This window comes from Miniopterus natalensis, chromosome 12 (assembly GCF_054644295.1).
Source record: "Miniopterus natalensis isolate mMinNat1 chromosome 12, mMinNat1.hap1, whole genome shotgun sequence".
In the NCBI taxonomy this organism is placed as follows: domain Eukaryota; kingdom Metazoa; phylum Chordata; class Mammalia; order Chiroptera; family Miniopteridae; genus Miniopterus; species Miniopterus natalensis.
The window spans coordinates 57580962-57593584 of NC_142092.1; the positions used below are offsets into that span (position 1 = coordinate 57580962).

The 12623-nt window shown below is 41.5% G+C and overlaps 1 protein-coding gene across 1 annotated transcript in view; it reads right to left on the minus strand.

Moving 5' to 3' along the window:
* The window catches only part of SVEP1 (sushi, von Willebrand factor type A, EGF and pentraxin domain containing 1), a 127103-nt gene that overhangs the window by 89093 nt on the left and 25387 nt on the right, over window positions 1–12623 (minus strand). Inside the window, exons 2-3 of the mRNA XM_016213672.2 lie at window positions 10456–10711; window positions 8049–8225 (exon numbers count right to left, since the gene is read on the minus strand). Coding sequence (XP_016069158.2) covers window positions 8049–8225; window positions 10456–10711 — 433 coding nt within the window. The remainder of the gene's footprint in view (window positions 1–8048; window positions 8226–10455; window positions 10712–12623) is intronic.

Here is a 12623-nt window from a genome sequence, read left to right on the forward strand (position 1 = left end):
GTGCAGACCCAGAGGCATGAGAGAGAACGCTTGAAAAAATAAGAGTTCACTCTGGCTGGAGTACAGACGAGTGAGGCTAGAAAAGTGAGTGCCAGGGGCCATATTATAAAGCTAGGAGTTTATCTTTAAAATAATAAGAACAATGACAGCGTTTTAAGTTAGGGTGTGTGTCAAGATAGTGTTGGATACCTTTGGGGAATAATTCTGAAGGACCGTCATATTTCATTCTCAAACACATGGTATGCTTCACTTACTCCCATATGTCCCTCTAGATAAGGATATTTAAGAACTGTGGGCTATGATTAAATGATGTTTTTTGCTTAATTGTATTTATGTTTTCCTCCATAATTCTTACAAAAGTCTTCATGGGGCATAAGATATGGGATAAACTGAGATCACTATGCTTCCACAAAGGCTACCCCTAATTAACACACAGAGTAGTATCACTGTTGGATTGATGGAACCAACATGGAAAAATATGTCCAAAGAGAAGAAGTGATGCACACAAGAGCAGAGGAGTCTATTTTCCAGAAAGATGGAGTACATATACTATTTCCCAGTCTTCCTACTAAGTCCAACTAAAAACCCTAGATGTTATATATAAAATGAACATAAAATGGCATGATGAAAGGGCAGACCAGTGAAGGAACTAGAGATCCAAAGACCAGCATGATGTTGAGTTCCTTGGGCTTCCTTCTTCCTCGCAGATCCCAGACTCAGAGCTGAAAAAGTTGGCAGTCCCAAAGGACCAATGAAAATGGACAGAAAAACAGCACAAAAAACCCCAAACAACAAAAAGATGAAGAAAAGAGAAGCCTAGTGAGATAGAACACGTTTAGACAATAACCACTCAACTCCTCCACTCTAGCCAAGTACCGGGGAGGCCAAGCGGAGCCTAGACGTCCACTCCTGCAAAGCTCTAGTGAGCACCCCAATGGCTCTGCCCAAGTGGTATGAGAGAAGGTTAAGTAGAGACATGGGTCTTTCATGCCAATGGAGACCACCAGGGGTGTGTTTCACTTCCACACTCACCCAGAAGTAAGAAGGGGTCCCACTGTAGTATCATCATAGGAGAGTGAGGACTTCCACCACCAAGCAGGAGTGTCAGTGGGGGCCATGTGGGGAGCCATAAAAAGGCACCCCTAGCTCTCCCAGCCAGGATGCTATCAGTGGAGGCTTAGCAAAGAGCCAGAGCTTCCATGCACATCCAGCAGTAACGCGGATCCCCTGACACACATACTTATCAGTGTCGATGGGGGCAAAACAAGGAACCTGAATTGTGTTCACCCGGCAGGAACAAAGTAGTGTTCCGCATTGCTCTTCCTTTATTAGAGAAATGTTTATATAACATCCTTGTGATGACAAAAATATGGAAATGGAGAACAGATTAGTGGTCACAAGAGGTACAGTGGGAGCAGCAAGGGGTCGGAGGGAAGTGTTTACAGCTCTAGAAAAGCATATTATGGATCCTTGTGGTGCTGGAGCTGTTCCGTATCTTGCCTGCATCAATGCCAATATCCTGGTTGGGATATTACACTACAGATTTGCAAGAGGTTACCATTGGGAGAAACTAGTAAAATGATATAGGGGATCTCTCTGTATTATTTCTTAGTGCTTGTGACACTACTATTACCTCAGAAGAAAAAGCGTAAAGAACATCAAAAGGCAAAAAGCAAAGCAGCACAATTTTGAAGCGCATCAGAAATTTTCAAGAGAGAGAAACTGCATCTTGGAGACCGGGGTATTTTTTTATACCCCCGCTATGCGGCATGTGAACTTGGAGTAAGCATTAATAAATTCTGAATGAATGAATAAGTAAATAAATAAAGCAAAGTGCGTGTTTAGATACTAGAACACAGCATATGGAAACTCTGCTTGATTCCCAACTTCCTGGGAATTTTCCACTCCTTTTTCGGAGTAGCAAAGATGAACAAGGCTACTGACCCTGAGAAGCACTGGCTTGGAATCAAAGGAAGCCATCTGGAAGGTCGAATTCAACAATAGGAAGTGGCCAATTGCACATTTCTTTCTCTCATGTTCTCTAGTTACTGAGGTTATTTTTGACATTTAGCCCTAAACCCATGGTATTTGTATGTGCGTATGCGCACCTGTGTAGAGCTATTTGCATGTGTTGATGACTGATGGTGTGGGATAGTGTTTTAATTCATGTAGAGCGCAAGATAGCATTCAAGGATATTATGGGTTTTTATCATTTAAGCAATCATTTAATAAACATGTAAAGTAAACCATTATTACTGTATGTAGCATAATGTTAGTGGTTGGAAAATTTTCCATTAAAACTTGATATTTATAAATTTTGTGAAATTACAGAAGCAGTTAAATGAAAATAAATCATGAACTATGGAACAAGTTTAAGACAAAAAATTCATTTATTCATTATATGTGGAATACTGAAGGCACAACCACAAAAATTAATAAAGCAAGGTTACTCTGTTTCACCATCGATATTTAACATTTTAAACAAATAGTTATTTAACTCTTTGCACATAATATTATTAACTTGGAAAATGCAAAGAGCTCATTTGAAAACCACTAGAATGAATAGACTATATTTGAAAGGTGGCAAGGTAAATATTTCAAAATAAATTTGTGTGGTAAAGCATCACATTTGAAAAATGCGATGAAATCCCATTTATAATAAGGAAAATATATATTCACTAAGAATAATTTGAAAAGAGAATTGTGTGAGTCTCCTGAAGAAGTGTATGATTTTGTTGAAACAGATACACCGATAAGAAGGTCAATTTGTAAATTTATGCTGGAGGAACAGACCTCTCCAGTCGCTCTGATCCCACGTCTCCTCCTCCTCATTTCCTGTCCCATGTACCACGCTATCTGTAAAGCACTGGGGAAGCATGAAAAAACATCCGAACCTCCAACCAGCCACACCTCTCTTTAATGAAGGTCCTCTAAGAAGCTCCAAGATGCGGCTTCTCCAAGATTTGGATAAAAATATATCGATGCACATTGTTAGGTAAAATAATTTTATCAAAAATTGTTGAGCCCGGCCGGGCGTGGCTCAGGGGTTAAGCATCGACCTAGGATCCAGGCGATCAGGGTTCGATTCCCGGTCAGGCACATGCCCGGGTTGTGGGCTGCAGCCGATCAGTGACTCTCTCATCATTGATGTTTCTGTCTCTCTCTCTCCCTCTCCTTCCCTCTCTCTGAAGTCAATAAAGATATATTTAAAAAAAAATTGTTGAATTATAAATGTTTATAAAAATTTGTAATGCTTTGATTCCTCCCTCCCGTCCCCTCCCCCCCGCGTCACCCCAACACGATTAGGTTAAACAAGCTCTTCCAAGTGAAAAAGTAACTTTTAATAAGTCTTTTTAAAGTCTCCTTGGAGGACTTTCCAGAAATTTGAGAAAGTGAATGATTGTAATGATTGGGTAATAACTCTTCTGCAAGTCATAACTTTTCCAATTCTTCACATTCAATAAAATTGAAAAATGACCTAAGGGAATCATCACCTAATAGATCATTTATAATACTTTTTCGATGATAGATAACTCATGTTATTTTTAGCATGGGACTCAGAAGGAATTCAAAGAATTTAGTGACATCAATTTAACATGACTCTTTCAAGTCCCATCTAGATATTTGTATGAAGGTTGTCAGCACTAAAACTATGAAAATGAAAAAAACAACAACATAAAATTGATGCTGTACGCTTTCATTCTAACAGTAACAAAAATCCATGGATACAGGAATTAATAATCCATCTCACTAAGAGAGGAATCTCCAATAGTATCTTATTTTTATGTGTCATAAGTATCAAAATGTATAATATGTTTGACAAATTATATACAAATCACAATTGTCTTGACACACCCTCAACCACTAGGAGCCATTAAAAATAAAATAGGCTGCTTGGACAACCATAAGGTTTGAGAGACAACCAAGAGCTAAGGTGGGTTGAATGATAAAGCTCACCTCCTCCCAGAGGCCATTCCTCCAGAATTGGGAGAGGTGGCTGTGTCATCTAACGCACAGGAACCAGCACAGAGAGCAAGAAGAACCAAAGGAATAGGTTCCAAATGAAAGAACAAGTTAAAACCTTGGGAAAAACCTCTTAGTGAAATGGAGATAAATAAATTCCCAAAGAGTTCAAAGTAACGGCCATAAAGATAAGATGTTCACAGAACTTGGAAGAACACCGGATGAGCACAGATGAGAACGTCAACAGAGAGGGAAAATACAAGAAAGTACCAAAGAGAATTCACAGAACTGAAGAACGCAGTTACTGAGTTTAAAAATACAATATACTGTCTTTGGAGTTTAGTGATGTTTCATATTTATGGTCTATTGTTTTCCTGTTGCCAAATCACGACAGACTGGAAAATACACTATCAGGACTGTAATACTACCTCATTCAGTGGAAAACTGAACAAACTAGCCTCCTCTCGGCAGCAGTTAACCATTCTACTCCTTAAATTGATGGGAACCCATGTCAACATGCTAGCAATAGTCCTTCATAAAAAGCAAATAGGAATACATGCTACAAATTCCTTACACCTTACAAATCCATTCTTAGTCACCTCTGGGGATGTTTGGGGGGGGGGGGGAGGGTGGATCAGCTAAACTCTGCTCAGAGAACAAGATTTCCAAATGTTCTGGTTCTCATTCAAGAATTTCTAGAGCTCTCTGTCCTCTCTCTTTCCAAAGAAATGATATAATACTTAGAAAGAAAAACGCGTGTGTAGTGTGTGTGTGCAGGGTGGGGGTGGGGATTTGTCTGCATATGCTTACATATATAATAAGATATCCCAAATAAATATTCCAGTGTTTCTATTTCCACAGTGTTTCCTTTTATAAAGAACAACAGAACTGTGGTTTTGGCTCGTTAACTAGCCCTCAGCCTTGGCCCCCATCTAGCTGTAATTTTCAATCTGCTAATTATTCCAGATTCACTGAAATGGAGTCAATCTCTGCAAAGAGCAGTGTCCTCAAGATTCCTATTGTCTCCATACTCTGTCTCTCAAATCCCTTCAGGGGAAACTCAGAACAGCTGCAACTGCTTGGGTTTACAACAAGAGTTCACTGGCTGTTCACAACTGATCTGATGATCTAGCCATTTAAAAATGACTAATCTAGTGTATCCACAGTTCACTGCATTTGACTTATCATTGACAAAGTTAAACCAAATGTAAACATTTTGCATTCAAATGAATTAAGTACATTTTTAAAAACTTCTTACCATGTGTCTCTGTGCTTGGGACCCTGTGGTTCCCAAGGCAATGGCCTAAGAGCTCAACAATGAGCTCTTGTCCATCTAAGATTCTGATATTCAAGTTGGTGTCTTACCTAACCCTTTTTCCTGAGCACTTACAATGGGCTCCAAAAGCAAGCAGTGGAGACACAGAATGAATTAGAAAGCCCCCGCCTGTTAGAATCACTTGTCTTTCCTGAAAAGGAAACCTCAATTTTCTCTTGTAGAAGGAGGAGTTTAGAGCAGATAATCTCTAAGGTTTCTTTTGGCTCCCAGGAGGAATGATTTGCTCCTGAAAGGCACTGTTTCTACAATGAGGACAAATACTCAGAATTCCAGCTATTCAGAATGAACAGTAACATTCTCTCCAGCAGCAATAAATAGCTATGGTCTAGTCATCCTTCAGATCTTGTCCTAGAAGGTACGATCTCAGTCTGCCCTTCCCCAGAGTCCCTTCCTTATGCACGGGCATTTTTATTTAATAGCATACATCACAGTTTGCATTTACAAATTCATTTGTGTGGTCAGACTGTAAGTTCCAAGATCGTAGGGACCACGTCTGTCTGCTCACCATTGAAGCCCTGTGTGGATTCAATGCCTGGGCTTGGCACAGAGAGGGGGCTCTATAACATTTGTTGACTGAATCGATTTTAAAGGGGCTCACGGCTTCCAGGTTTTCAGTACTGTATGATTTCAAGCTAATATTTCTTTCTGAAAGAGCCTGGTCTTGAGTCTTTCATGCCATAGGGAAGATGTAATTTGTTAATTTTTCTCTTGGCTCCTGCATGTAGGAGAAGCCAGGGAGGAGCCCTGCACCTACAACTATACAGTCATGTGTACATCCTGGAGTTCCAATACCACTTTTCCTAATACCTTAGAAACGAATGCTGAAGATCAATATGAACATTTATATCAATGCAACTATGTCTAGTCTAAATGTTACATGGAAGAAAGTATTCAGCTGAGGCTTACTAATTTAAAAGAAAGGCTGGATGAATGAGTCCTTCTGGGCTTGGTGCCCTTGGCTAGAAGCAGCAGAAAAAGTGCTCCTGTGCCCTCCACTGAGGCTCTACTGACAGGCCTGCCCACCCTCACACGTTTCACAGACTGCTGTGCCTTTCCGCCTGGAATGTGAGAGCAGGGACAGCCACGGCTGCTTGGGTAACTGGGGGCAGTGGGTTTGTGAACCGCCTCCTCTCTTCCTGCAGCTTCTCCCCTGGGATGCAAGATTATAGGGCCGTGGAGCAGAGGGGGCTGCCGCCCAGCGTGGCCGAGGCTGCTGGGCGGCCATACGGCAGCGGTTTGTTGGCAGGGAGCAGCTCAGTCTGGGACCACACGGAAGGCAGACATGCTGACTACAGCGGAGCAAGAAAATGAGCGCTTCTGCCTGCGTTTGGTGGGCTAGGGTGGGAGGAGGGAAGGAGGGGTGCTGGGGACAGTGCCAAGTGGGGCTGCTGATGGAAGTGTGGGAAGATTCAAGGGGAGGCATATTGCCAACTCAGAGGCAGTTAGGATGATACCCCCCTTTTTTTCTGCTTAAATGAGAAATCCTGCTGGGTCGAGTAGGAGCGGGGCCAAGAAAGGAGTGATTCTGCTGGGTGAGCATGGATGGTGGGACCCAGGAAGGATGTGTCTGCCAGCTGGGATCAGGGCCACGGAAGGGAGGGGGAATTAAGGGAAGGCAGATGAGGGGCTGCAAGATGAAAAGAGAGTAAGAGAAGAGCGAGCACTGGAGGGAAAGTCCTACGAGGAGAAGACAGAGAAAGCAGGTCAGGCAGACAGGGGAGGACCACGTTTCTGTGCAGCCAAGCAGGCCTACCTTCCAAATGTCAGAAGAACGACATGACACAAGCAATGACAGACCACATGGGGCACTATAAGCAAACCTACTGCTCCTAAGTATCCCTGGTGGGTGTTAATTTCCAGGGGAATACATCTTCACCAAACAGCAAATCATAGAAGAGCTGCGGCTTATAAAAAAAAAAAAAAAAAAAAAAAAAAAAAAAAAAAGCTGCCTTTTTAGGTAAAAAAGAACAAACAAAATGCTACACAGGAAAACTACATACTAACTCTAAATACTAGATGTTTCCTAAAATATAATGCAGAACACAAGAATCTTAAGTTGCTCTTCCTGCCTTTCTAAGAAAATATTTAAAGTATCAAGAGCCTCTGGTAAAGAAAGCTAGACAAAGGAGGTAAAATTACAAATGTCGATGAAGCGGATTCCATGTTGAAGTGATGTCACTTTTGGAGCTTTCTGAGGTCCCTTTGCAGAGACCAAGTGAGTGTTATATTTTTCTTTGTCAATCGCACAAGTTCACAGGGCCCGAGGATGATGAGAATCCCGCTGGCTTCGATCTCATACGGAGACAGGCATATTTTGGCTTAAGTGCTTAGAGGGCAGATTTGGCTATTAACCGATGACAAACGGGAGACCACGCATCCCCCTCCCAGTTCTGCACCTTGGCTTCCATCGTTCTTCTTGGAGCTCTGCCTCCACAGGAACACACCCACGCTAGCCTGGTGGAGTCTGAGGGCCACATAAAGGACCGCCTAGTGGTCCCAGACAAAGCCATTTTAGACCAGACTCCAGCCAGCTGTCCCCAACAGGTAACAGAATGCAGCTAAGATAGGCCGTGTAGCCTACCCAACTCGCCGCCAATGATAAACACGAGTCAATGAGCTGAGACCAAAAAGAGCTGCCCAGCTGACTCATGAGCAATAAGTACTTACTGTTTGAAGCCTCTGAGTTTTGGGATCATTTTTGACCCAGCAACAGAAAACTAATAGAGTCAGACACAAACTGGAGACTCACCTGTGCACTCATACTGCAGACCTTTCCCATAATAGCCCTTTTCACAGACACACTCAAATTGGCCTGTGTGTGTCCCACACTTGCAGCTGGCCATTCGGTCACAGCAGTCTCTGCCGGCTTCACACAGATATGAGCAGTGGGACATATCCTCTTGAATGAAACTCCCAGAAGGCAGATCTACACATGACAGAGGGTAATAAAAAATAAGTTAACACCTGAACGTTACAGCTCTAGTTACTAAAATGTAAGTGCAAGCTGGAGAAAACGTCTTTTCATATCCATCTAATTCCCAACTGCCCCCCACTCCCACCCAAACACGACTGTGTGTTACTTGCACTACCACAGACTGGGGATTTGTTTCGGCCAGTTCTTTCAGTCCGGGACCTCATCATAAGTTCCTAAGGCCACTCGGGGTCAGGCAGAAATTAAGTACTTCAGGGAGGAATCTCCAGATGCAGCAGGAAGCAATGCAGTCAGACCTACAGGTCACTCCTCTGGCGTCCACACCAGCAGTGCTCCACTCCCTCAGTATTTCCAAAATCCTTGTCCAAATACATAACTAAAACTACAGTCCTGAGTGCTGCAGAAGGGTGTTGCTCTGAGCTTCTAACTAAAGAATAAATACCATCACTTTTACAGTCATTTGATTAAAGACTTAAATAATAGTACCACGCAAGTTGAATTATAGAAGCAGGATCTGCTTGGTCTCTCAATTTTACATAAATCTTCACGGTTTATATAAATGGAAATCATACTGATTTACTTGAACCATGCTCTGAAGTGAGGCATTCTGGGAATTCAACAACTCAGAGCTGTTCAGAAAGGGACTGTACAGGCCAGGGTATGGTGGGATATGACTGATCCAGAATGGATGCCTAAATCAAGCAATCAGTAAGTTCCATTGACTCTGGTGAAGAAATTCAAGAGTCTTAGCCCAAAATTTCAGTGCTAGGTAGGCCCAGATATAGTGATGGGCCCCTAGTAGGAATCCAAATGGTGAGTTCAGCAAGATGTATGAACTGCAGTTGAATACCTGAAAAGGAGACTGGCGATGGCCTCAATTATGGAACATCTGCCTTTACACCCGAAGACTCTGAATGATGACAGGGAAAAATAAAGGGAATACTCCAGCTCCAAGGAAAAGAGACCAATACAACCAGGCACCCTATTAAAGCGGCACCCAGTAGGCTGGGATGTGGGTAAAAGCTCTGCAACATGGGCACTTAGCTAAGACACTGGCTTCTGCTACAAGCTTATTTGGCAGAAGAGCAACACAGGGAACAAGAAAAATCTAGCTCTCAAGACCAGTGCACTGGCATTCAGGTCTAGGAAAGAGATAAGTGAGCCAGTTACATATGGGGAAAGCTATTATTCTGTAACCTATGTCTATTTAAAGTGGACAGAAACATGGACAGTCTTGAGACCAAGAGTGGATCCATCCAATTGGAAAGCAACTTCAGAGAACATAGAGGCTGGGGAAAGAAGGCTCATTGCCTTTGATCTGACCAACTAGTGGAAGACTAAGTGGGAGTTTTTGCTGTATCCATAGTTGGCCTGAGATTTTGCCCTGGACTCTTCCCTTGGAACTACAGCAGGGCTGATCTGCTTATTATGAGCATCAATAATTGTTTGAAACCTCATGTTGCCATGATTTTCTCCAACAAAGTGAATCTTTCACATGGATACCTGCCAGGATCGAGCCTAATTTACTACATGGCTTTGGTCTAAGGCAAGATCTGTCATCTCCTCCCAATCTACATGTTCTCTTGTGACTCACAAACACACAGCCTCTATTTTGCCTGGAAGTTCATCTAACTTAAACAGTACAACTAAACATCTTTATAAGTGTATATACAGAATTCGAGTGAGTGCAATTACTGATTTTATTCCCCATTGGGGTAATGCTCTTCAGCTTTTACACAGCTTATGTATCTTCAGACTGTCAGGTCAAGAAGTATGTGTTAAGCATTTGCTGTTCCTATATCTTCATGTGTATTTCTGGAAACATTCTGGTGAGATTCACTATGCATATCTTCGAATGTTTACTTCACCTCTCTGGGTAACTGTAAATGGGATCTAAGTCAAGGCTTTCCACTCTGTGTGTGGCCCCGACACACACCTAAATGCACTCCATTGATTCTCACGGTTCCTGGTGGGAGCATATGGATATTTTAGTGAAAATATATTACGGCTGTTAAAAAACAAAACAAATACTGCTGTTGTGAGGTCAGAATGTTATCTCTATGTATGAACTTCAACACGTCTCATAATACACCAAGGACACCTGGGCATCACGCTCAACAAAGACTTCACAGGGTTTGATATTACCCTCCAGTGCATTTCAAGCAGTTAGAGAGAAGGAAACTCCATTTAAATGCACCATCTTATGCCACTAGGTTTCCATTACCTTCATGCAATGCCCGGCGAGCTAAAGCCTCAAATTCTTCAAAACTGTGGAGCAGGTAGCAGTGCTCCTCCTTTGGGGGGGAAGCCATGTCATTCAGTTCTCGGATGTTTCCTTGCCATATACCAAAAGTGAAGATCTCCACTCCAAAATCCCGCAGCAGTGCTGCAACTGGCCTAGGATCTCCCCCATTGGAATATCCGTCAGTGATGAGAAATATAACTTTTGTAGAGTTTTCTCTAGAATGACGAAGAATTTGCTGTAATGAAACAGAAAGGTAGCATGAGTATGTAGAGCACTGACCTACTAAGTGCATTCCTTCTTATGCAAAATAGTGTTTGTGATCAATCATTAGCATTTCACGAGAGTGGGGAAAGGAACAATGATCCTTGAGAGAAAGAGGCACTGACTAAAGCCTATAAGGGTCTCACAGAACCACAATAAACCTTAGAAACATTTAAAATGTATCAGCAGCCCCAGCCAGTGTGGTTCAGTTGGCTGAGCATCATCCTGTGCACCGAAAGGTCACCGGTTCAATTCCTTGTCAGGGCATGAGCCCAGGGTGGAGTGTGTGTGGGAAGTAACGGTCCGGTGTTTCTCTCTCACATCGATGTTCCTCCTTTTCTCTCCCTCTCCCTTCCTCTCTCTCTGAAATCAATAAAAACACATTTTAAATAAAGAATACATTTGTTTAAAAAAACTAAATAAAAATAAAGAAAACGTATCATCATCAGTAGTGCTGCCATGGACCCTACTAATGAATAATAGCAAATGTTTATGGAGTAAATGTTTATTATCACTATTGTTAAACTTTTTAACTTTCTTTTCAGGCGCTCAAAACATGAACCAAATCTGAGTCCCATGTATCTACTTTTAAGCATACCTGTCCGTCTGTCTGTCTGTCTCCCTCCACCTCACAATCACACAGTGAAAGCCTAACCAGAGGAAAATGTAAGGGAATATGTCTTTTCCAGAATTAATAATGGCCAACCTGCCTTTTATATTTGTCTTTCCACCGCTTCTCCAACAGTGTAGGCTTGACTCAATACTTCATCTTTCTTACTGGGACCACCCAGTATTAGCGCAAAATCAGCTGTTGGTGGTGGTGTCCTATCTTCATGAGAAAATGCTGATGTACTCAATCTGACACCTGGGCTTTATTATTTTAGGACAAGCGAATTATGCTCTATAAACGTTACATGCTATTCCTTCTCTATAGGTAGAAGAAAGAAAGAAAACCTTTTGGAAAAGGCATCTATTTATTGCCACTGATGCTTTGTAACATCAAACTGGAAAGCACAAGAATCCCGCAGTGAGTCTGGCATCGTAACTAAATGGCCTGTTGTTGCTTTTCATTGTAATTGGATAAGAAAGGAAAAGAAGTGCCGGAGTATGTTTCCTGGCAAGTTTTTAGAAGGCATTCAGTATTCATTAGGCAGTAATTCAAGAAACACTGCCTTCAGAAAGTAGTTAGGAAGAGTGACAATGATATGTTTTGTTAAAGTTACAAGGAGATGATATGATTTAAAAAAATAACTTTGTCTCAGTTCACTAGAGGGGCAGACTCTGCTATAAGATCCAGATTCTCTTAGATTATAAAATTCATGTTTATAGAAAGCATTCTTCATAAGTATATGATCATGAGGTATTGACTCTAATTGGATAACTCTTACCAATTTTTTAGTGTTTGTGAGCTAAAGATAAAGCCACTAAACCTGAATTTAAAGACAATTAAACTAAACTAAAAAATGACTCTGGGGAACATTCAGAAAGCCAGCCGTTTGAGAAGAGATATTTAAGTACTCCACCCTACTCCTTGAACACCTACTACTATAAGGGATCACATACCAGCTGAAGATGCTCCTTCTGGTCAAATAAAGGGTAATTTGAGTATTAATAAAAATAATAATTGGAATGGATTGAATTGTATAAAGTATAATATATATGTTCATGTATAGGGATATATGCATAAATACTTATATATTCTCTCTCTATATAATATATATAGTGCATATATGTGTGTATATATATATATATATACTATATATATATATGTGTACTTTTTTCTTTCAGTTAGTACACACCCCAGGCAAAAAGCCCTAGCAATTGAAACGGACTGAAACACACACACACACAGCGTTTTCATTCAGTACCACCCCTGGGGAAGAACC